This window comes from Petaurus breviceps, unplaced genomic scaffold (genome assembly GCF_028583685.1).
Source record: "Petaurus breviceps papuanus isolate PSGF00001 unplaced genomic scaffold, PetGlider_PUasm1.0 90650, whole genome shotgun sequence".
NCBI lineage: Eukaryota > Metazoa > Chordata > Mammalia > Diprotodontia > Petauridae > Petaurus > Petaurus breviceps.
In genome coordinates this window covers 209,299-234,150 of record NW_027187299.1, presented here as the reverse complement: position 1 = coordinate 234,150, position 24,852 = coordinate 209,299, and the positions used below count along the sequence as shown (strand labels likewise).

Here is a 24,852-nt window from a genome sequence, read left to right as displayed (position 1 = left end):
CCTTGTGTAGGTAGAGTACTTCTGCTCATCTACTCTCAAGCTTGCCATACTGCTATGTCTGCAGTCATCCATCTTTCTAACAGGTCTTTTCTGCAAGCAGTGTTGCCAGAAACAATGCCTTAAAACTGGCCTACTGCCAGTGTTCAGTGGGATTGCTGAGAACCTTGTTTTACTACAAAAATGCTAAGGAAGACTGATTGCTAAAGAAACATCTAAAGAAGATTGATGTTAAGAGATTCAAATTTTGCAGCCATAAAAACAGCTGAATTCACTGACTACACAAAAAACTTATAGCTCTTTCTACGACTTGTTGGCCAGACTAAGGGCACAGTAACTCTGGGATTCAGCTTTCTATATCTTCAATTACGGAAGGAGCATGGGAAAAATGCCCTGCTAAGGTAGCAGAATTCAGGGATACATGGTATAACTCCCTGGCCAAAGGGAGATTTTCCCTGAAATAAGGAATTGGGTTCAAATTCTATTTCTGATACTTACTAGCTATGTGCTTTTGTGACTCTGGGCAAGGCACTTAGTGCATTTGGAAAACTCTTAGGCCTTCTGGTCTTTCCTTTGGCTAAGTCTGGGTTATCTGCATATTTTAAAGCTTTCTTGATTTAACATTCATTCCTTAAAATTCTATACTTAATAAAACTAAAGAACAAAATAAAACTTTTAAATTTATTAAACCTGTCAAAGTCCCAAATCTCCAAATTCCTTTAGCAACGTTAAATTAAAGCACACATACAGTCTTCATTTTAGACTTTCCTGTCAAATGTTATTTAAAATGAAACATTAACTAGCCTAGTAAGATAGAAAATGAAGATTGTGGACAGCAATAAATTAAGGTTCATAAAGAATTCTCACTTGAAGGAAAGCTAGATGGTACAGTGAATAGAACAATGGCTCTGGAATCAGGAGGACCTGAGTTCAAATCCAGCCTAAGACACTTGACACTTCCTAGCTGTGTGACCTTGGGCAAGTCACTTAACCCCCATTGCCTTGCCTTCCCCCCTCCAAAAAGAAAAAAAAAAGAATTCTCACTTGAAAAACTTTAAGAAATAGAGATATTTTCCATGCAGAGAATTTACTAACACAAAGACATTTTATACTAAGGTAATATATTCATTATATGTGAATTTATGAAGTCATGTGTGAACAGATATGCTTTAAGTCTTTAGTCTTTTTGCTGTAGTGATCCCTAAATACATATCTATTATTAGACTTGTTCTAACACAGAATACTACTTCCTTTTTTTTTTTTTTTAAGCAACTGGGGTTAAGTAACTTGCTCAAGGTTAAGAATACTACTTCCCAATGAAAGGATTTGGACAAAAAGGAAAATGAATAATCAACTGGTATAACTTGTAACTTTTCTAAAATTCTGCTCAGCAAATCCATAAAGTATGACTTACTGTAATGATTCTGAGAACTCCCCCTCCATCGTTCACTGTTACTTTGTGAAGATTCCTAGACACGAGGCCTTGAAGATCCTGGCTCTCCCACACAATCGTGCCTTCAAAGCTCTGTTGTGTTTTTTAAAGAAAGAATAAATCTCTAGATTAAACTTCACAAAGAAAAAAATTATTCTAAGAAGAATAACTGTGTCATGACTTTAAATAACCTAGGTTTCATCAAATTAAAAGAAAGAATAATCTTGGCAAAGATAGCACACTGTTTTCTAAAAGACCAAAATTTATCCATCCAATTGTCACTTGAAAAAAAAAACTTTAACCATCTTAAATTAAAATTTTCCGAACACATACTAGACATTTCCTTACCTTCTTAAAGAGGATGCTGAATAGTACTTCTTTTGGATGATGAAGAATCATTGTGAAAATCAGTTATCATATTTTTAAGGGATGATACCCTCTTCCCATTCTCTCCACTAAAGACTTCATATATCAGAGGAAAAAAAAAAACTGAGGCCATTTATCAAGAAGCTTCCTCATCTCCCAGCACTCAGACATCTTCTTCCCCCTCTTCCATTCCTCTCTCTGATGAAGAGCTGGCTGTTCTCTTTGATCCCCTTGATTCCAGACCCTCCCAGGCTTTTCCAGAAGACTGTTCTCACTGTCACCCTCAGTCACTTTCTAATCTTCAATCACTCCTTCCATGCTGCCTTCAAATACACCCATGTCTCCCTCCATTCTTAAACAAAATAAAAATAAAACAAATAAATCTCACTTGATCTGTACATCCCCGTGCAATCTTTCCTCTCCTTTTTGGCTAACACTTTTGAGAATGCCATATACAATAGGGGCTTTTGCCTCCTCTCCTCTCATTCTCTTTTCCCTCTGGAATCTGATTTCTGATCTTGTGATTCAACTGAAAATGCTCGCAAAGGCACCAATGACTTAAGAAGTGCCCAATCAAATCTCAGCGGTTATGCTTCCTGACCTCAGCGGTGCCTGACATTGTTAATCACCTCCCACTGGAGGCTCTCTCTGCTAGGTTTTCATGACACTTCCCTTTCTTGGTTCTACCATTCCTGTCTGATCCCTCAATTTCCTTGTCTGGTTCTTCATCCATATGTCCCAAAGCTCTGGGTTTGGTTTTTTTTTTTTGGCTTTCAGAGGCTCAATGACCACTAATGATCCTTAGAACTGTATATTTAGCCCTACTCTCTCCTCAGTTCCAGTACCACATCATCAGTTGCCTTGTGGGCATCTCAAACTCAGTTTGTCCAAAAAAAAAAAACCCAAAACTCATAACTCTTTTCTCCCAAGCTCTTCCCTCTTCTCAGGCTTCCTACTATTGTCAAAGACATCATCCTTCTGGTGATCCAGGCTTGAAACCTTGGTGTCACTCTCACTCACCCCACATATCTGATTAACTGGCTGCCAAACCTTCTCTCACGTATGCCCATTCATAGCCCCTGGCCTAGGTCAGGACTCCACCATCTCTCACTTCTATTACAATAGGTTTCCATATTGTCTCTCCTCACTCTCATCCACCCTCCAACTCAGTGGCCTAAGAGATCCTCCTAAAGTGTCAGTATGATAATTGGCTCCCAAAACTCCAGGATCAACTATGAAGTCTTCCTTTTGGTATTTAAAACTCTTCACAACTGGGCCTCTTCCTGCACCTCATTCCACTCCATACCATCTGGGATATAGCTACATTAGCCAAGTTGCTATTCCTTACAGACAACCACACTGCATTTTTAGCTCTCTGTCTACCTTAGCTATTTTCCATGCTTAGAATGCTCTCCCTTCTTCTTTCTGCCTCTTAGTTTCTCTGGTTTCCTTCAAGACCCAATTCAAATCTCATCTCTTGGGGAGGGGGGAAGTAGGAGAGGAAGATGGAATATGTGATGATTACCTACTTCCCATTCTTCCCCCACCCCACAGCTGCTAGTAGCTTCCCCTCTCACATCACTTTCCATCTACTCTGGATAAATCTTTTATGTACCTAGTCTCCCTCCATCATAACCCAAGTTCCTTGAAAGCAGAACCTGTTTGAGTTTTTGCCCTTTTTCTTTTTTTCCTAGAGCTTAGCAAAAGGCCCACTCTGACTCTATGCTTGGTCACTGACTGATGATCCCAAAGATGGTTGAGATATTATATACTCAGCCTTAAATTAAATAGCCCCAGCAGCTTTATAGCTGACAGTTCTTCTTGACCTTGTGTATATCATATTCATTGTCAACTGTCAGTTCTTACCATTTCTGACCTGTCCTTCATCTCCTTTAATAAGGCTAATAATATAGATGTCAAATATGACTAGCTTAATTCTACACATAATTCTAAATCAGTAAGCTATTGCTTAAGGGTGGTTCTAACTCTATAGTAGGTAGACTTGCTATTTTCAGGGTTCATATCAACTTTTTTTGGAGGGGAGGGGAAGAAATTAGGGGCAGGTGGACTGTCTGCTGTGTCAAAATGCAATGTATTAATAATCTTTTTAAACAGACAAGAAGAGATTACCACTATAGGGTTTTAGCTCCTCAGCAGAAACAGGGATATACATAAATAAAAAATAAATCTTTAGTTGATTCAAGCAAACCAAAACAGCCTAACTTTTTTTATGTCTTTGGTTTTTATGCTGAGGAAATATGAAATTAGACTAAGCAATAGTTTAAGTGGCACATGTTGCAGCTTTCATTTAACTCTTTGACCCCATACTGAGATTTATGCCTCAGTGAGTTACACAATGAAAACACTTCAAGAGCTCTGCTTACTTGACAAGCTGTACTGCTGACACATTACCCTGGCAGGCTATTAAGGGAACACCCCAGGAGGGAATAAAATGATGGCCCAATCATATACTTCCTTCTCTTACATGGAAGAAAAGAACCTATTTGTCTTTCAGTCATTCATACAAAATGCTCATACAACTAATCTTTTTCAGTGCTAATGAGTTTGATGAAGCAAAGCTGGAATTCATCCTTAAAATTTAGCATTATTACACTCTAGCTTCAACAAGAACATAAGAGGATTTGTAATAGGAAACTATTTTTAATAGCAATAGTATTACTTGGCATACCTAGAAAATCTACATAAGTCCATCAGACTAAGTCCTAAAAAAAATTGGGCCAAAATTTTTGTATTTTTTAGGCTCTTGGTAAGTATCTGAATAACCAAAAATGTAACCAAAAGTAACCTGCAATATCAGCAGTGAAACTGTCAGAAGCATCATCATGGATGTTGACAAGAGGAAAACAATTTTTGTGCATTGAGAAATTTTTTTCATCCCTTTTCTAAGCCTGGGGGAGGTGGGAGGGGAATTCTTTTGACAAGTGGGTAATGAAGCGATAGTTGGCTTTCTTCCTCCTTTCCTTTCTGAGGGGTTCTGTCACAAAGGGGTTGCTGTACAGATTTTCCCATCTCTGCTTATCACTGTGCAGTGAGCTGAGAAGCCAGATAACTTCAGCTGGTACAAGTACTGTTACTTCACAAATCAGCGCACAGGTCAAATGTCTAGAGCATTTGAGGAGGTATCTGGGTTAGTATGAAAGGGTCCTTGTCCTGTGTTAGGGTCCTCATATGCCAAGTCACTGTCAAGCATTTACAACCAATTATGAGAGGACTCTCACTGAACCAGAACATTGCCCCGGCTTCTCCTCTTCTTCCTTGAACAAAATGGAATCCATACACACAAGCAGCAAGTATCTTCCTCATATATTCACAGTTGCCTCATTATTTCTTTCCTGGATAAGACTAATCCTGGACACAGGAAAAACAGACCAAATTCAGCCCACAAATCTTTACTTACAGTACTTGAAAATGCAAAGATTCAAAGTCTTCTAATAATTTCACTAATATTTTGAGAAACCTCAAAAATGTGCAACTGAGTTCTATTCCTACTGCCCCTGATAAAGAAGCCTGGTAAGGAATTAGACAGCTAAGAGCTCTCTCCCTGCTCAAAAATGAATGCTGGTCCAGCAGCCTGTGATCTCAAGTTGGATCAATACATAGCAGTGCTACCCCTTCCCCTGCCCAAGTACAATACTAGTGCTTTAGCCTTCTTTTTCCACCCCCATACCTCTGGCAAAATGAACTGCTCCACTGGTTTGTACCACAGTCTGTTGACTTGTACTCCACAGCTGGGGGGACTGAAACGAGCACTAAGGAGAGCTTCCTGTGGGCAGAGTCAGGAAAAAAAAAGTGATGATAGGATCATTAAAAGTCATTTTTTATACCTTGCTAAATAAATTATATATAAAAGAACACTAAGCCCCAAATCATTGGGAATATTGATATTCTATTTGGTTTAATCAGCATTAGTTTCTATCAATCTCAGACCCCTCTCTTCTCTTCCATCTATCATCAGGTTAGGACACTGAATCTCCCTTCACTGTGCCAATGACATCATTTAGTTTTTATCCTAAAATGATAATTCATTCTAACTTAGAAAATAAAACTGTGCTCCAAAGCAGCTGGGTATGTAAAAAATTGCCAAATGGAAGCAGAACAGGGGAGTGATATCCTACATCAAGAGAAAGTGAGGCAAAAACCAAGCCAAGGGGATATAAAGATGGCTGATTTTCATTAGATTAATAGCCTATTTTCTTTGAACATTTACCCATCTGTTTTAGCTAAAAGAATGTATTTATTTACACACTTAATATTACACATCAACTTATGAGGGGAACATCTCATTAAATTTATTAAGAGAACACAAGGTTTCTAAAATTATAATATTTTTTTTAGGATTTTTTTCTGTTAAATAGCAGCTTTTACAAATGCTATGGGAACATGTTTTTGCTTCTTTAGTGAAGTAAGTGTGAACATCAGACTTACATGCAAAAAAGGTCCTATTATAACCTTGGTGGGAGGAGGTGGTGGGTCTGAATATAGTTTTGTATGGGGCTTTTGACTATGTGCCAGTATTGACTTAAGCTAGAAGTCACTTTAGAACAGAAACTGTTAACCTGTCACCAGTTATATATAACATCATATACAGTAAACAGCTAAAGGTCAAATCAATAACATGGTGAAAGCACTGTACTTATGAACTGGGCTCCCCTGCTGGTAGCACACTCATTCAGAAAAATGAGCTGCAAACCCATCTTCATCTTCTACCAAGACAATTAAGTATCTGATATTGCCAAGTCACAGCAGGTCCTAATTTCCAGATTAAGTACAATGGTATACTAAGGACTACAACTCTGTGCTACTTAAAGGATTTCCCAGATAGATGAAGTCTAACTAAAGCATAAAAGACGGAATAATGTGCTAATTGGCCATTAACTTGATTAGGCTCTTCTCATAGCAATAATACTAGATTATGGTCAAATACATCTCACCAATGGAGGAGCTCTATGAATAGAGGACGCACACCAGTGGAACCCCTATTCCAATTCCACTAGGACTGCCCCTTCATTTTATTTCTCTCACTATTTGCAAATGTAGATTTAATACTTCTGGAAAGAAATCTGAATTACAGGCTTAGCTGGAAGAAATAAAACCAGGAAAGAATAAGCCAGAGACCAAGTAATTCAATCCCTAGCTAAAAAAGAATACTTTCTACAACACATCTGATGAGTTACCAAGGATGGGGAGAGCTATACATTGCTTGAAGACCCCCCCAACAAGGAGAACTCATTCCACTTTGGGATGGCTCTGCTGGTTAGGAAGAGGTCTAAGTCTCCAGGCTCTGGGGTCAAGCAGAATAAATCTAATTCTTCAAATGACACACGCTGTGCAACAATACTCAATACTACAGTGGAAAATTTTCAAAGTAACTGAAACATATATTGATTGGATCCTCACACTGTTTGCTAAAGAGGAGAAAGTTTTAAAAAGACAGCATCTGTTTATGACAATAAATATAAGTAGTAATGAAAATATACTAAAATTGACTGAAATTTAAAATTATAATGGCAGCCACTGGCCATGGAAGAAGAATAAAATAGCTTTAAAAATCTGATTCTGCACTATTTTTCCAGAGTACAGTAAATTAGAACTAACGTGTAGTATAATAATTAGGGAATCTATCAGGATTCATTACTATTATTTTTCTTACTCTGGCATTCTTTTTGAAAACCAGGGACAATTTCACATATTCACTAATAAATGTGAATGTAATACAATTATACCACAATTCTTTACCATCCTCATTCAGATACACCTTTGGTTAAACTGTGTTCCCCCAAATATAATGAGTAGTATATAATAATCTGATATAATACATAGCATTGTACAAAATATAGTTGGTAATGATATTAGTATGTCTTTCAATACTAGAACTACAAAAAGGTTCCATTACATTAAATAAGGAAAGTAAATTCAAATTTCTGAGCCAGGCAGGGACAGACTCATTTTGTAGACATTTTCTAGGAAAAACAAATTTAATACTGACAAGATAGGAAAGAAAATAAGGGGTTGGGGAAGAGGGTTGGGAAAAACAGTCTAAAGCAGGGTAATACCTCCTGTTCTGCTTGATACACCTTGACAGTAATATTCCTCTGGAAACCCACATCAGCAGCATCATAGAAGACTCCAAGACTAGTAATAACAATTGGGTAGAGAACTCGAAAACTCACACTGACAACTTGATCCTCAGAGAACCCTGCTGCAGTTCCTTCAGGAAGACTGAATGCCTCAATTTCCTGATTTAAAACTAGGGAAGTAATAACAACTCATGTTTATGTACCATCTTACAAAGCACTTTCTTCACAACAGCCCCAAGAGGCAGGTAGCAAAAGTATAATTATTTCCATTTTACAGATGAAGAAACTATGACAAACTGAGACACAGCGTAAGAATCAAAAGAAATGAGAAACATATGCTATATGCACAAACCAAATAAAACCTTTTACCTATACCAATTTTTATTGTGGGTTGGGGGGCTAAAATTAAAGCAAGTAATTGCTTGTAAAAATAAACCAATTATTTGTTAGGTTTCTTCCTTTTCCCTCCAAAGAGCAAGAATGGAGGGCAGAGCCAAGATGGTGGAGTAAAGGCCCAGGGACTCACCTGAGCTTTCCCCCAAACCCCTCCAAATTTACCTTTTAAAAATGACTCCAAATAGCAAGAACAAAGACAAAGCTTCAAAAATATGGATTTTAGGAAAATCAGGTATATCTGAATTTTGTTTGACAAGTTTGATGACTATTAATAGAGACTTAAATGCAGCATATGTAAAATGTAGAAAAGTTTCAATTCCTCCCCTAAACTGGTGATGTCAAAGTAAAATAGAAAAGGGGCCACTAAACCAGATCCCTGCAGGCTGCATACTGACTTAGAAAAGCACATATTATCTATGTTATATAGTATTGTTTTTTATTTTGTTAAATGTTTCCCAATTAGATTTTAATTTGGTTTAAGTTATGTGCCTGACACCTCTACCCCAGGTTAGAGCTGATCATCATTCACTGAAGCTTTATAATAAATAAAATAAATGTGTATCTTTAGAAAGTGGATTTGAAATTTCCCTAAATGGTATTTCAAAATACCACAAAGATGAAATAACTTCCTCCTCCCCAACCCCAGCCAAGAACTGCTCAAAACTTTTCATTCTGAGGATGGAGGTTTATTGAAGGTTAAAAGGAATGTTTTCAAAGCACATTTAAGCTCTTTATTGCACCATGCTGTAGATTTCTATTTGTGGTTTTAATTTTACTTGTCTGTGTTATGGCAGCTTAAGCTCAAGGATTCTCGAGAAAGTCAGAAACACACACACTACACAAAACTGATTATGTAATTAATTCAAAATATTTCTAGAGAATGTGATTTGGATGAACAATATGGTAAAAACGGCTTTGCAAGGAGTTCAAAACTCAGTAATGTAGTATTTATCTTTCTTTTCTGGTAGATATATAAGGAACATTTGCATATACTTGAAACATCAAAGTTCAATCTTCTGATAACATAAAAGAAAAAGTATGTCCTTCTGAAATTCTACACATGCCAAGAGACTGCCATCTGAATCCCAATGTATCAGGGGGTTTGCTAGGAGGCAGGGGAGAGAAGTTTAATTTCGACAAGAATGATTTCATACTGCTAAACTCAGCAACTCTCAATAATCTAAGTATTGTGATTGACAGTCACTTTAGGGTTAAAAAGAGAGAAAAGCAGAGTGGATTAACAAAATTATGATAACTATGAACACTAATATAAGTATGGAACTCACTGGGATTAGTGATGTTCAACAGTTTGCAGGAATAGCGGTCTTCTCGATCTTCCACAGGCACATTACAACCACGAGCACCTATTATGAACTTCACAAGCACACTGAGAGATTTGTTGGCATTAACATCAATTAATAATATTCCATCTTGAATATGCAACTTCCTCCTATGCCCATTTCAAAATCTGTTCTTTTTTTGTCATAAGTACTCATTAAAATTAACTTTCTAGCTTCATCTCATGATGAAGGAAAAGAACCAAACAAAATATACTAAATAAAATAGAGGCTCATTTCTAACCTTATTCTACTACTGAAAGTCATAGATCCTGCCTCTGGCCACCACTAAAAGCCTTCACCCACAGAGCAAAGCTAGTCAACTCCGGGATTATGACTATTTATCCTTCTATTATTGGGGCTAGAGTGTAATTTTAAAAAGGAGGTCTACAAAAATGTGTTGTCTAAGCATGACTCTCTAATATGAAATATAAGATTTTTGAAGTTCAGACATATTTTGTAAAAACACATATAGACTTTTTTTTGCTGATGGCCAATCAAGACAATCTTTCTTTAACAACCTGTTTTTGAGATGTGAGTATAAATATAAATCATTAATGATTTTTAAAGTTTCTGTTGTAGACATTAGTCCCAGATGGCTTTTAGTCACTTTATATATACTTTCTTAAACAAAACTATAAAGCTAATAGATGTAACTGTAGGAAGAAATTTTTACCTAGGGTTATAAGGATATCCAATCAAATTTCAAAAACAAGCCACTAAGATTATTAAAATTAAAGCAAGATGAAGCAAATTGATAAAAGATAAAATGTATTTCAATTAAGAAAACTTTCCAATAATTATAAAAATTCATTCATACATGATTAGAAGGATAACAGTCCTACTATTACTTTGAGATCAAGACATGAAAGAACTTTTAGTAAATGCTTTCAAAAGAATGAAAACAGTTGGAAATATAAAGACTTGATCTGTATTTCTTAGAGCTAAATGTTGGTGACCATAAATTTCACTTTGTGTAATTTGGCTCTTAAGCTACCCAGTCCCAAATAGCTCTGGTTGAAAGCTTCTGGTGCCAGAAAGGCACATCAAATGAGCATGTTCTCACTGCTATAAACCTCTCCTTATATGGATATCCCTTCCACTGATCCTCACTATCATCTTGAGACTGACTAGTCAGCTGACAAGAGAAAAGGGCACTGAGTTTTTGCTGGCCTGTATGTGTTCTATCTAAAAGCCAATGGATATGGCATTTTACCAAAACTACACTGCAAGTAATAAGACTAAGAAGAGAGTTCACATCACAAATATTGCCTCATATAGGACTTACAATTTTCCACAAAACTTCACTTCATATGTACCTTGATTTTAGAAAATGGTTAATTTTGTGGAGTTAATGAGAAAAAGTTTATGGCATAGCTACATATACAATGTGTAAAATATCTCTCATTCTAAGGCTTCAGTATATGATATACTATTTTAAAATTAAAACACTGGTATTTAAAATAAAAACATTCAAACAATACTCTTTTCCCACGATATCATGATTAAAGGTAATTTGGTTAAATTCATTTCTTGGGCATAACTGCAGCTAGACATAATAAATTCTCTACAGTCTAATTTTCCAAACAAATGCTCAGGATAACTGTTTCCTACTCTATGTTTCTATATATCCAGCAAGGCACTAAAAGATGAAACAACTTACCGTTGACTTAATTCTGGATGTTGTTTCAAGTGCTTCAACCAAGTGTTCCTGATCACACTTCGTAGTTCATGATTATTCCGAGCTGATAGCACACCAACTACTACATCATAATGTCTTGATTTCCACTGAGGAAATAAAGTCAGTTGATCTGGAAGTAAGTGAAAATGATTCAGTCACATCCTATGCATCAAAAATAACCACAGTACCAAAAACTGTATTTTAAATATTTTATTTTTTCGAATATTTTCAAATATCTTAAAAATTTTAACATTTTAAATATTTTAAATTTTTTTACTTCAATATTTTACATTATTTAAACCAAGAATCAGTTTAGGGAAGCAAATCAATCATCATTCTACTCCCTGGATAGACAAAACCTAAATATATTCTGCTTGAAAAGGTCAGCATCTCTCAATAACTCTGTAACCCTTTAAGGTTAAATAATTTTAGGGTCAACAAATTCCTTATCTATCAACCCAAAAGTGTGGGAAAGAAAAATCAGCCCTTTTGGTGAAAGGAACCACCTATGGTCTTGGAGAAAAGAGCTTCACTTTACAGTTTATGGATCAGTAAAAGATAGGATTCCATTCACCTTAAGTTTAAAATGTGTTTAGAGAAGACCTAAAAGGAATGAGAGAAAAACATGTTAAAAGTGGGGTTATTCACTATCTTCTCTTCTACTGACCAGTTTTACAAACTTTAGCACAAAGTACACAAAAACTCAAACAGGCAGGGCTCTACTCATCACCCTTACCTGGTCCCTCAGTAAGAAGCAGGGAACTTCAGAGGAGACATTTCCCAAAGGTTCTATCCAACTCTGGCATAGATCAATGACAAAGCCTCTCTGGGTTTAGTGAAGCCACATGATAGCATGATAGCAATGAGCTCATAATAGCAATCTATCTCCCATTGCACTGGCTCCAGTCACGGCCTTTTGAATGGACACTTCTACCCTTTCACTCTGCCAACGCACCATCACCTAGCATGTCCCCCCACATGGAATATTCCTTTTCAAACCAGCTTGTGTGCACTTTTCAAAACAGCCTCTCCCATAATGCTAATTTTTTTTTTGACCAACATTCTTTCAACCACTTTTGCTTTTACAGAAACTTGGTTATGCCAAAGAAACCCTATCCCTTGCAAACTTCTCCACCTGTGAAGACCTCTCCCATTTCATGGCTCCACTCACTAGGCCAGAATGGGTGGGGCATACTCCTTGTTCCTCACTGTTCCTTCCTAACGACGCCTCTATCAACATTCCACTTTTACTCTTAAGAGAGTTATTTGCGCTGTTCCTCTCCCCACCATCACTGCTATCATTTACTGTATTCCAATACATTCTTCTATCTTTTTTTTTCCCCAATGAATTTAGCATCTAGCTCATAAACTATTTTTTCCATCCTATCCCTTGCGATTATCCTCAAGGATTTCCAATTTCAAGTTGATAATACTTTAGCAATCTGATCTTTCAATTTCTCAACCTCAACTCCAACCTCCTTCTGTATTTCACTTGAGCCACAAACAGAAACATCTTAGCCCTTACCTGCTCACAGAACTAGCCCACCTTCAAGATTCAGAACTTTGAAATTTCATTAACTGACCACAACCACTTATCTTTCTCTTTCCCTATAACCCCAATCTGCACCACACACTGAGTTTAAGATGCCTTGGGGGTCATCTAATTTGAAATGTCCAGTAAGCACTTGGTGATGTAGGTCCTTATTACTGACTTAATAAATTCAACAACCACTTATTAAGTACTTAATATGTTTTGGGCACTCTGTTTTGCAATGGAGACACAAAGACAAAAACAAAACAGTCCTGCACTCAAGAATTTTACATTCTATGAGGGATACATGGATAGATATAAGTAAATACAAAATAATTTTAAGAAGGAAAGAACATTAACTATTGGGGAGGAGGATTAAGAGGAAGGGCTTTGTATAGAAAGTGGTACTTGAACCATCCCCTTAAGGAGGATAGGGAGCTTAAGAGGCAGAGGTGAAGGGACAGTGCTTTTCAGACAAATGGGACAAAGGAACTGGAGTAGGATGTGGAGTGACATATTTGGGGAAGAACTGGTAGGCCAGTTTCATAGCAAATACATGAAGCGAAACACTGATCTAGTCCCACCAAAGAGGGTTCTTAATCTTTCTTATTTCACAAGACAATTTTGGAAGTGTGGCAAGTCCTGCTCAGAATGTTTTTAAATGCATAAGATAAAATACACAGAATTATAAAGGAAACCAATTTTATTGAAATAACATTCTATAATTTTTTTTAAAGTTAATAGGTCCTGCATTAAGAAGTCTTGTATTAATAGGTTTGTCTCCTAATGTTATTATTAAGACTTTTCTATACCAAAATATTTATAGTTGCTTTACATATAATAATAGAAAACCCAGCAAAAACATTTATGTCTAAAAACTGGGAAATGAATAAACTGTTATCAGCACAATGACTTATCACTGTATTGTACTTCAAGGATCTGTGATTTTCATTAGCATGGGCATTCCTTTTACTGATCCAGACTGAAACCCCCCACACAGCATACATATGGCAGTTTCCATAGCTAGCCTGGTAAAGAGCCTTTCTGTACTTAAGTTGGTCTTTAAACAATGGAAATAGATTGCAGTCTGTTCCTGGGCCTATACTTGAAACCTTAGCTTTGATAACTCAAGGTCACTTATACCATCATGAGGCACTGGAATAGGACTTCATGTAAAACAGACTGCAAAAAATTATAAATATAAAAAAGAAAAAGAAAATAGCAGAGGGTGGAGCCAAGATGCACAGAAGCAGGAAAACTCTGTGGCTCCCCCCATAACCACCTCAGATACCTATAAAATATGACTCTAAACAAATTCTAGAGCTGCAGAACCCACAAAGTGACAGAAACAAATCTGCTGAAGGCAGCCTGGCAGGCAACAGAAATGGTCTATTGCAGTGCGCTGGAAGCAGGCCTGGGAGCCAAGCCCAGGCCCATGTGAGCCCTTGGTTTAGCCTCAAGGCAGCCCCAACCAGCCACAGATGGAGGGATTTAGGGAGAGTGGATCACCAGCAGCTGTGGTGGTTTCCAGAATTATCAGCCCATAAATGCCAAAGACAAACTCTATTGGAACTGGGGGGGATGGAGGTGTGGTACACCTTTGCCCCCAGAGTGAGAAGTGGCGGAGGCGCAGCAGCTGTGTAGCTGCCTCCACGGGCTGCTTCAGATCTCCTGGCCTGCAGATCACAGGGGGGACCAAGCGACTATTCAGAGGGTAATTGCTCTTGCTTTACCCAGCCTGGATCAGGATTGTGGTTTTGGGTGGTGGTCCTGAGGTGTGTGACCAGTGAGCCAGAGCATGCAGGGTCTGTAGAGATGGCACCCTCCTAATAGCTTCGGCAGCTGTGATAACCCCAGCGATTTGGGACAAAGCTCTACCCTCTGGAAGCAGAGTTCTACTGTGGCAAAGAGCTCAAAAGTCAAGCAACTGTGTGGCAACATGAGCAAGCAAAGGAAGCAAAGCAAGCACAGCAGTCAAACTGTAGATTCCCTTTTTGGGGACAAAAAGAATCAAAGCATGAATCAGAAGGAAGACAACGAAGTCAGAACTCCTGCACCAAAAGCTTCCAAGAAAAACACGAACTGGCCATGGAGGAGCTCAAGAAGAATTTTGAAAATCAAGTAAGAGAAGTGGAGGAAAAATTGGGAAGAGAAATGAAAATGATACAAGAAAATCATGAAAAGAGTCATCAACTTGACTGAAGAAAATAACACCTTAAAAAATAGACTAACTCAAATGGCAAAAGAGGTCCAAATAGCCAGTGAGGAGAAGAATATCTTAAAAAGACGAATTTGCCAGATGGAAAAAGAATCTCAAAAGCTCAATGAGGAGAATAATTCCTTCAGAATTAGATTGGAGCAAATGGAAGCTAATGGCTTTATGAGAAATCAAGATACTATTAAACAGATCCAAACAAATGAAAAAACAGATGGCAATATGTAATATCTCAATGGAAAAACTACTGGCCTGGAAAATAGATCCAAGAGAGATAATTTAAAAATTATTGGACTACCTGAAAGCCATGATCAAAAAAAGAACCTAGAAGTCATCCTTCAAGAGATTCTCAAGGAAAACTGCCCTGATACTTTAGAACCACAGGGCAAAATAGAAATGGAAAGAATTCACTGATCACCTCTTGAAAAAGATCCCAAAAAGAAAACTCCTAGGAATATTATAGCCAGGTTCTGGAGTAAAAACTGAGTAAACCAGAGTTGAATAGAAAATTTGACATTCAAATACAAGAAGGAAGAGAAGCATGAGAAAGTAAACAGGGAAAAGAAATCACAAGGAACTTATCAAAATTGAACTATTTACATGCCTACGTGGAAAAACGATAATTGTAACTCATAAGACTTTTCTCAGCATGAGGAGAGTAAAAGGGAATGTAAATGTATATATATGTATACACACATATATGTCTATATGAGGATATATGTGCATATGAATACATATGTGAGTGTATATATATGTGTACAGGTATACATAGACATAGGGCACAGGATGAACTGAATAGGAAGAAATGATATTTAAAAGGTGAAATTGAGAGGTGAGAGAGGAATATAATGAGAGGAGATGGGGAGAGACAGAATAGGATAAATTATCTCATACAGAAGAGGCAAAGGATAACTGTTACAATGGAGGGGAAGAACAGGAAGGTAAAAGGGGATGGGTCAACCTTACTCTCATTGAATTTGGCTTATGGAGGGAATGACATACACACTAAATTGGGTATCTTGCCCCACAGGAGAGTAGGGGGAAAGGGGATGAGAGGGGAAGATGATGGAGGGAATGGGATGAGAGGGGGGATTATAGAGGGGAGGGCAGGTTTTGGGGAGGGTAGTTAGAAGCACACACTTTTGAAAAGGCACAGGGTCAAAGTAGAGAATAGAAAAAGTGGGGGGGGCAGGATAGGATGGAGGGAAATATAGTCAGTCTTTCACAAGATATCCACTAGGGAAATGTTTTGGATAACCACACATGTACAACCTATATTGAATTGCTTATCTTCCCAGTAAGGGTGGGTGACGAGGGAGGAAGGGAAAGAATCTGGAATTCAAAGTTTTAAAATCAAATGTTTAAAAAAAAAAAAGCAATGGGATGTGGTCACAGATGGATAAGAAACCAGAGCATCAGAGCAAAAAGTTGGTATTATTGTTGATGTCTTTTTAAAATCAAAATGTAAATAAACTTGAATTTTATTTAATAGGTTTTTTCTATTTTTGCATTTGTTGAAATTGTCATTGATACTTATTTTAGCAAATAAAAGCAACAGGAAAGGGTTTTTTTTTTTAAAAGGAAAGCAATTTTACCCTAGTTTGATTATCAACTTTGTTTCATGAGTTGTAATGTCCAGTGATGCTAATAAAGCCTGGTCAATAGAACATTTGAAGTAGCTAGATAGCTCAGTGGATAGTGTGCTAGGCCTGTCATCAGGAAGACCTGAGTTCAAATTTGACCTTAAACATTCACTAGTTGTATGACCCCGGGCAAGTCACTAAACTTATATTGGCATGAATCCACTGGGAAAGAAATGGCAAACCACTCCAGTGTCTCTGTCAAGAAAACCTCATGAACTGTATTGGCGTGCTATGATCCACTGGGTCATGAAGAGTCAAGTCGTAACTTTTAACAACTGAACAACAAAATAAAACATTCACAGTGGCAGCATAGACTACAAAATCAAACCAAAGTCTTCAGGACACAGAAGACTCAACCCAAATGTGAAATGCCTATTAAAGAAATGAACTGGAAAATATTATAGTAGCATGGCAGCCAAAATTGTCTAGAGGTAGTGAGGTAAAGCCAGTCAAAGTGAAGACTGTCATCCTATCAGTAACTTAGGAGGGCTGGGACTAATTCTCAAGGCTAACCAAGTTTTTCCAGACAGATAACTAAAAATTCCCACCTTCTTAAAGAGAGAAAGTCAAGACAGGTAGTGGACTAGAGAGACTTAAATCAAAGAGGTCAAAACATTACAACATACTCTAAAACCTTCCTTCCTTGTACTCCCTTTCACATTTCAGTGGGCAGAGAAGTTATAGGGAGCTTATTTAGCATCCCACCCTGGTTTCTTTACTCTGCCTACATTTCTATATAGGCTACAGCTAGCTATTAGCATCCCATTTTGAGCAGATTAGGTAGAGATAAGGTGAAACAGGTAGAAACTAGATTAACACATCACCCTACATATTCAAGAGATAAATGTTAAAAGCTATACTCTAGAGGGGCATCCAACATAAAGGTCCTTTCTTTCCCCCAGATTAAAATATAATTGGGAAATATTTAACAAAATAAGCAAAAATACAATAGAATGGTTTTCTAAGTCACTATGTAGTCTATAGGGATCCTTATATACAGTTTAGTTGCCCCTCTTCTATTTGAATTTGACACCACTGCTCTATATTCTTTCACTTGGAAACTTCACCAGCTCCCATGAAGATTACTCCCATATCTATACATCTAGTCATTTGAACCTCCAAATGCCTCCTGGAAATTTCAAACTGAATGTCCCATACCCATCTCAAAACCAATTTCCACAAAACAGAACCTTTTCTACAAAACCCACCTCTATTAGGAGCTCTCTAATTCCTTCCAGTAATCCAGGTTTACTACCTGAGCATTATCTTTGAATCTTCACTCTCACCCCACATATTCAATCAGTTGCCAAATTTTCTCATTTCTACCTCTACTTATTTCCTTTCCTATCTCCTTTCTAGTGACATGACCACCTCCCCCTGATCAAGCCCTCATCGTTTCTTGCCTGGACTACTATAACATCCTCCTCTATTAGAATATGTCCTTCTTTAGGGTGAGTACTACTTTATTTTTGTCTTTTTATCTCCAATAACTAGCAAAGTGCTTGGGACATATTAGATACTTAATATATTTTTGGTGATCAATTGATTAAACTCACTGGAACCACATAATGAGATAGGAGAGATAAGATGCTCTATAGCAAAGGTTCCCAAATTTATTTGGCCTACTGCCCCCTTTAAAAAAAAAATTACTCAGCCCCATCCTGTAAATCTACTTCAATGGGCTTTTTTTGTTTTTGAAATTTGCGTCACTTAAAAAAACCCCAACTTTAAAAAAAAAGATACATCTTTAATTTACTGTAAATTTGTCGTTTTTTTCCTGCCCTGAAATTTTGATGATGTAATATTGCATCATATAACCATATAGTATTGTAAACAAGTCATTACATGCACACATTCCTGCCAATGCATGCTGGATTTTCTATGACATGCTCTCCTGTCAATACTTGTTCAAGATCTGTTGGTAGACTTGCACTGATGGGTTATAACTTGTATTTTGCATGTTTATTTGGAAAATAACGTAGTCACTATGACTGACTCTGTTACACAACAGATGAAACATGCACAGTTCTTCAAAATTTTCTCTTTTCTTTCCTTAAGCTTCCACCTCCCCCTCATTTTTATTCAGTACCCGCCCCTTCCCCCCAATTGAACCAAAGGCTACTGCTGCCTATCCTGGATCGTTCCAGCAGTTATCACCCACTTTGGGAACCTGTGATCTATAGGCTTCATTATTTTGGCAAACCATTATTTTCTTGTACCTCAGTTTCTTCCTCAGAATGAAAATATACATTTCATTCACTGAAATAGGTATTGACACTCTAATAACATAATGCTTAAAAAATCTGAATGCTGTCACTGCAGTAAAATTTAAAACACTTTACACACTGGTCTTCAGGATCGTAGAGAGGGATATAAAGGAAAGATATTCTCTGAAGAGTGCATCATTGAAGGTCATATATGTTGTCAGACACTGTGAGTTTAGCATAGCTGATTGTCAGAAAGGTTTCCGGGTGGGCAGAATATATGGAATCTTGAATGTTGTATTAAAAAGGCATCAACATATATTAAAAAAAAAACTGAAGCATCTTACTGGACTTGAGTCGAGTCCAGGCTCTTTCCACCTACTTACAAACTATGTGACATTTGGCAATCTGAGTCTGTTTCCTCTTCTATTTGATAGATATGATAAGACATTATTAATACTTCACTTGGGGAGGGGGCTGCTGTCAACAATCAACCAGTCAATAAGCATTTATTAGTCACCTATCATTTACCAGGTACAGGGTATATAAAGACAAAAGTTACACTGTTCCTGCCCTGAAGGACCTCGTATTCTATAAAGAAGGCAGACACAGTCATTTTGGGAGGCCAGCCACAAGTAGTAATCAGGAAAGGCTTATTGTCCAAGAGGGTCTATAAGCAAAGTCTTAAGGGAAAGAAGGGATGCTAGAAGGTAGAAGTAAGAAAGGTATCTATTGGGTATGGGGGACAGCCAGTACACTTAAGGCTCAGAGATGGCAGCAGGAGTCTTGTGAAAAATCAAAAGAAGGCTAATTTGGCTGCAGGCGGAAAGTAGGGAGTAATGTGTAATAAGGCTGGAAAGTTATGGTAAGGCTGGATAATGGAGGGCATTAAATGACACAACAGAAGTTACACAATCCTAGAGGCAATAGGGGACAACTGGAATTTACTGAGTAGGGGAGTGGCATGATCAATAGGAAAATCTTTATGGCAGCAATGTGGAGGGATTTGAGCAAAGTATTTTGGTAACTAAAGCATTTTATAAACATGAAGACGACCTTGGTTCAGTTCTGTCTCAGACATTAATAACTGGGAAATTTTGGGCAAATCTCTGGCTCTCAGTTTCCTCATCTGTTAAATATAGTAGCTATCTCACTGACTTCTCAAGTTCTTTCCAATTTTACCTCTATGATCCTTTAACAATCCTAACCATGAACATGAATGGGATGAACGCATTCATAAAAAAGAAGACAGTACAATGGAGCAGAAAGCAGAATCTAACAAGGTATTTCTTGTAAGAAACATGACTCAAAATTAAGGGCACACAATTAAATTAAGGGATCCTAGGATAAAATCTACTATGCTTTGGATGAACTTTAACTCTATGATCCTATTAAAAAAAAGCACCTTTTTAAAGTACTTACTCTATACAAAGCACTATGGTCAGAACTGGAGATACAAACAGAAACACAAGACAGTTCTGGCTCTCAGAGCTCATATTCTAACAGGGAGACACACATAAAGAAGGTTTCAGCTGCAAGTAAGATAGAAAGGCCAAGTAGCAGAGCAGATGGTAATGTCCTGATTTTCATTAGAGACTTCTAACAAGAAAATCCACAATTGTAGAGATCAATTAATTAGACAAGTTCTACTTTAATCACAAAGTCACTGAATATGCTGAATTTTCAAAATTGTGCTATATTTGAATAAAAAATAACATAAATGTCATAAAGACAGTAATACTCAAAAATAAAATAAAATAAACATTTATTGGCAACAACTACATATAAGACACTATGTTCCAGAGACTGTGCAAAGACTATGATAAGAAATCTTTCAAATTTGTCTCCACACCTAAAAATAAAACATCAAACTTAAGTGAAAAAACCCACAAGGTTTTGCAGCCATCTAAAACATGGAAACAACTCCAAAAATGTAGATACTAATATAACCGTTGTAACTCTTATGTACTTTCTGTCCACAATGCATATTATTTCAGCTTTGTTCTTTATCACTTTTTCCCATTAATTTATTGCAAAAATGGCAGAAAATTAAAAATAGGAAATAGTATGTCATTATCTTATTTATGCTGCAGTAGTTGTATCTGAGAAGGCAAACTCAGACAAAATATTCTCTTGGCAATAAGCAGTCTCCATGAGACTGTCTTTCTTACAGAAAACAGATTTGTAAAAATTAATATAACATTACAGGGAAAGAACAGTAGCAGACCTACCACTGGTCCTTCATGCCCAGAATGCTCTCCCTCCTAAATGCCACCTAAGAAGTCAGCTTCCTTCAAATCCCATCTTCTTTTTCACAGATAAAGAAACAAGCCCATAAAGACAAAGTGACTTACACAGGGACCACACAGCTAAGTGTCTAAGGCAGGTCTTCTTGAGTCCTGGTCCTGACTCCAGCCTGTCCTCTTAACCTACTCCCTCAGTTACCTAGTTGTTTAACCCAACAGGAGGTGTTCCAGCTCTCCAAAATTCTCAGGCTTGGTGGACTTGCATAAGCCCTTCCTGTAACCAAATCTACTCCTCCTTTACAGGACTATAACAGCTGCCTTTAAATAGCTTTATATTTATTACATATACGGAAAAGGGTGAAACATTTGTTTTATGTTGTACCAAGAGGGCACACCACAGACCAAAGATTGATTAAAGGGCAGTAGATTTACCTAAAAACAAAACAGTTTTTCATAATTAAAGTCATCCTTCCATGGGTTTCCTTAAGAATCAATGGAGGAGGGGCCGCTAGGTGGCGCAGTTAGAGCACTGGCCCTGGAGTCAGGTTGACCTGAGTTCAAATGTGATCTCAGACACTTGACACACTAGCCATGTGACTTTGAGCAAGTCACTTAACCCCCAACTGCCCTCCCCCCCCAAAAAATAGTCAATGGAGGAATTGTTATTGTTGTTGATCTTACACACAAAGGCAGAATCACCATTTTTCAGATTCTGTGGAAGAAACTCCAATATTGGGTGGGATTCTGAATTAAATTACTTTTCACTATCCTTCAAACACAAAGGTTCTACAACTCTATTATACTGGGCTACATTAGTACTTGAGGACATCATTGGATTGTATATAAAACAATCATTTTTAGGGTTATGACGCTCCTATGTTAATTAACAGCCTCTGAGCAGTTAAGCTGGCACAGTGGGTAGAGTGCTGGACCTGGGGTCGGGATCTGAGTTCAAATGTAGCCTCAGACATTAACTAGCTGTGTGATCCCATGCGAGTTACTTAACCCTGTTTGCCTTAATCCACTGGAGAAGGAAAGGGCAAACCACTCTAGGATCTTTGCCAAGAAAACCCCATGGGAAGTATTGGTATGTTATGGTCCACGAAGAACTGGACCTGACTGAACACCACCACCACCAACAACTAAATAATGAGTATAAAGTTAACTTATTCTTCTTTATGTCATACCAAGCATTTAATAAGGTCATACATACCAGCAGGGTATTCCATAAATACCTGATGACTAACAACATAAGTACATCATGCCATTAAAAAAAAACCCACAAAAGAAACCAAGCACAAACCCAGCAGAACACACAGGGCATTACTGACACTTAAGTGTGATAGATAACTGCTCATCCCAATTAAGAGAAACCTAAAAATCTTTTTTTCAATGGAACTTAAAAGAATTGCAACACTAGACAAATCACCAAATCCCATCTGAACAGGACTTAATTGTAAGGGGAACACAATGAAGTCTTTCCAACCTGCTTGTACTGCTTCTTTCAGGGAAATCTAATCAGAACAATAACCAAGATGTTAACCTATAAAGGACTAAGAAGTGCCACTAAGAAATCAGAACAGTTAAGGATTCCTTAACTATTCTTGTCTTATAAACTTTTGGTTACCAGAAAATTCTACTTTTTAGGGGATAACGGGTAATTTCCCAGGAGAGTTAAACATAAAATAACACAACTTCCCTCTAACCGCTCTAAATGAATTCTTCTACAATCACAACTTTCTTCCTAGATCGTGGCTTTCTTCTTAAAATGTTTTGTTTTAAAAAAACAGAAGTCTGAATATTGTTTTCCAGTTCCAAAGACCTTGTGCTTAAGAGCAACTCTATTTCAAAAGAACCAATTCACTAAAAAATGGATATGGTCAAATAAAAAAGAACCTGCCTATTTTCATTTATGCTCCATTTGATGAAACCTGAAAACTAAATTTAAACAGAAGAACTTCCACTAGAATCATGCCTATTTCAGGTTTGGATCTGTTTCAACTCTCTCAAGGACGCCCCCCCCCCCCAAATTACAATATTTAAGCAGTTATTCTTCACACAAACAGTAGGATTTTTTTTTAAGGAAGGGTGCAATGGGGCCCCAACAATCCTATGTAAATAAACCTCGAGCTTAGGGAGAAGCGGGGTCTAGAACAGGCCAAAGTAGAGGGCTGGCCACGGGCAACACTGACGAGGCCAGCCTGGACACAGGGGAAGGAGGGAGAGCAGAGAGAGAGGAGAGGAGGAAAGGAGGAAAGGGGAGAGGGGGAGGGGGGAGAGGGGGAGAGAGAGAGAGGGGGAGAGAGAGAGAGAGAGAGAGAGAGAGAGAGAGAGAGAGAGAGAGAGAGAGAGAGAGAGAGAGTGTTTGTGTGTGTAAAAGGCTGGAAGAAAAGGGAGCAGAGATCACTCAAGCCTTCGAGGTTTTCTGTATGGAGAATAAAAAAAATATACGTGCGAGCTTTGGCGAGTACGTAGCTTTTACTCTAGTAAGAGATGACAGCCCCGTGCAAGCTTTAAAGCGATAAAGAAAGGCAAGCCATCATCTTCGCTACTGTTTCGCGATCTCCCTTACTCCTGCAAATCTGGGTGGCAATGCGAGGAGGGCAGCAGCCACTCAGAAGAGGGGGAGGGGGCAGGAGAGGCGCGGAACCTGACCCTCCCCCTCCTCCAACCCCCACCCCCACCCCCGCCCTGCAGCCCGCACCTGCTGCGCCCCTCCCCCCCGCCCCACCTCACCTTTCCCGAGGCTCACCTGCAGGGCCAGCCCCGGAGGAGGAGGCGCAGGCGGGCGGCGGGGAACGCAGCCGCAGCCAGAGGTGCAGCGCGGCCCCGAGCAGACACGGGAACAGCAGCACCAGCCAGTTTCGCATTGGCCGCCCCCGCCCGCTCCACCTCGCGCCCCCGCCGCGCGCCGGGCTCCCCGGCGTCCCGGGGTCGGAGGAAGGCTGGGGAGACGGCGAAAGACAGAGGAGCAGGTGGGGAGGGGGTTACCCCGCGCGACCACCCCTCCCAAGACAGCGCGCGCCCGTGCACCCGCCCGCTGACCCCCGTGTGCGTGGACAGGATCCTCCTAGACTCTTGGGGAAGATTTCCCAGACCCCCGGCGGAGGCGGCGGCAACGGCACTTCAGCTACATGAGGCCCCACCCCTTCGGCTCAGCTTCCTCCGTAGCTCCTCCCACCTTTTTCTCTCACTCTCTCCGCCCCTTTTCCTACAGGCCCCTCCTACTCTGGGCAGACGGCCGGGAGCTGAAGTTCCACCTCAAGCCCAGGCAGGGGGCGCGCCCTTACCCAATGAAGCCTTAGAACTACAATTCCCAAACGCCCTTTTTCCTTCCCGCTACCGGCCCTTCGAGGCGCACGGGAGCGGAGCCGATCGGCTTTCAGAAATGTGCGCGACGCTCGCGAAAGCTGTTGTCGCCTAACGGACTTGGGGGAGGGAAGGAACTTTGGGGCTCTGCGGCTGCGCGCCGCAGGGGGCGCCATGCGTGACTGGGGGTGGGGGGCTGATGCGGTTGCCCGGGGCGTTGTGGGGTTGAGCGAAAATTCCACCGGCTGGGATAAGTGAAGGGGCTGTGAGGGCACTCAATGCCCAGAATCCACCGCGCGGGTGGAACCGGAGCCTGCGGCCCCGGGGGCTGATGGAAAAAGCCGTCGGAGGAGTTGCGGGCCACTCGTTGGGGAGTTAGTCTCTAGGGTGAGTCCTT

General features: G+C 39.0%; 1 protein-coding gene across 2 annotated transcripts in view; it reads right to left on the bottom strand.

Annotated features, from left to right (window-relative positions):
* B3GALNT2 (beta-1,3-N-acetylgalactosaminyltransferase 2) overlaps positions 1-24,145 on the bottom strand; it is a 37,598-nt gene extending 13,453 nt beyond the window's left edge. The window contains exons 1-6 of one of the 2 annotated variants that reach the window (XM_069064831.1): positions 23,899-24,145; positions 11,290-11,437; positions 9,576-9,676; positions 7,987-8,063; positions 5,484-5,579; positions 1,412-1,522 (exon numbers count right to left, since the gene is read on the bottom strand). In XM_069064831.1, coding sequence (XP_068920932.1) covers positions 1,412-1,522; positions 5,484-5,579; positions 7,987-8,063; positions 9,576-9,676; positions 11,290-11,437; positions 23,899-24,016 — 651 coding nt within the window. In that variant the 5' untranslated portion in view covers positions 24,017-24,145. Of the gene's footprint in view, positions 1-1,411; positions 1,523-5,483; positions 5,580-7,869; positions 8,064-9,575; positions 9,677-11,289; positions 11,438-23,898 lie in introns of both variants that reach the window. The other variant, XM_069064830.1, reaches the window with a different exon arrangement.
* Positions 24,146-24,852: the final 707 nt, after the last annotated feature.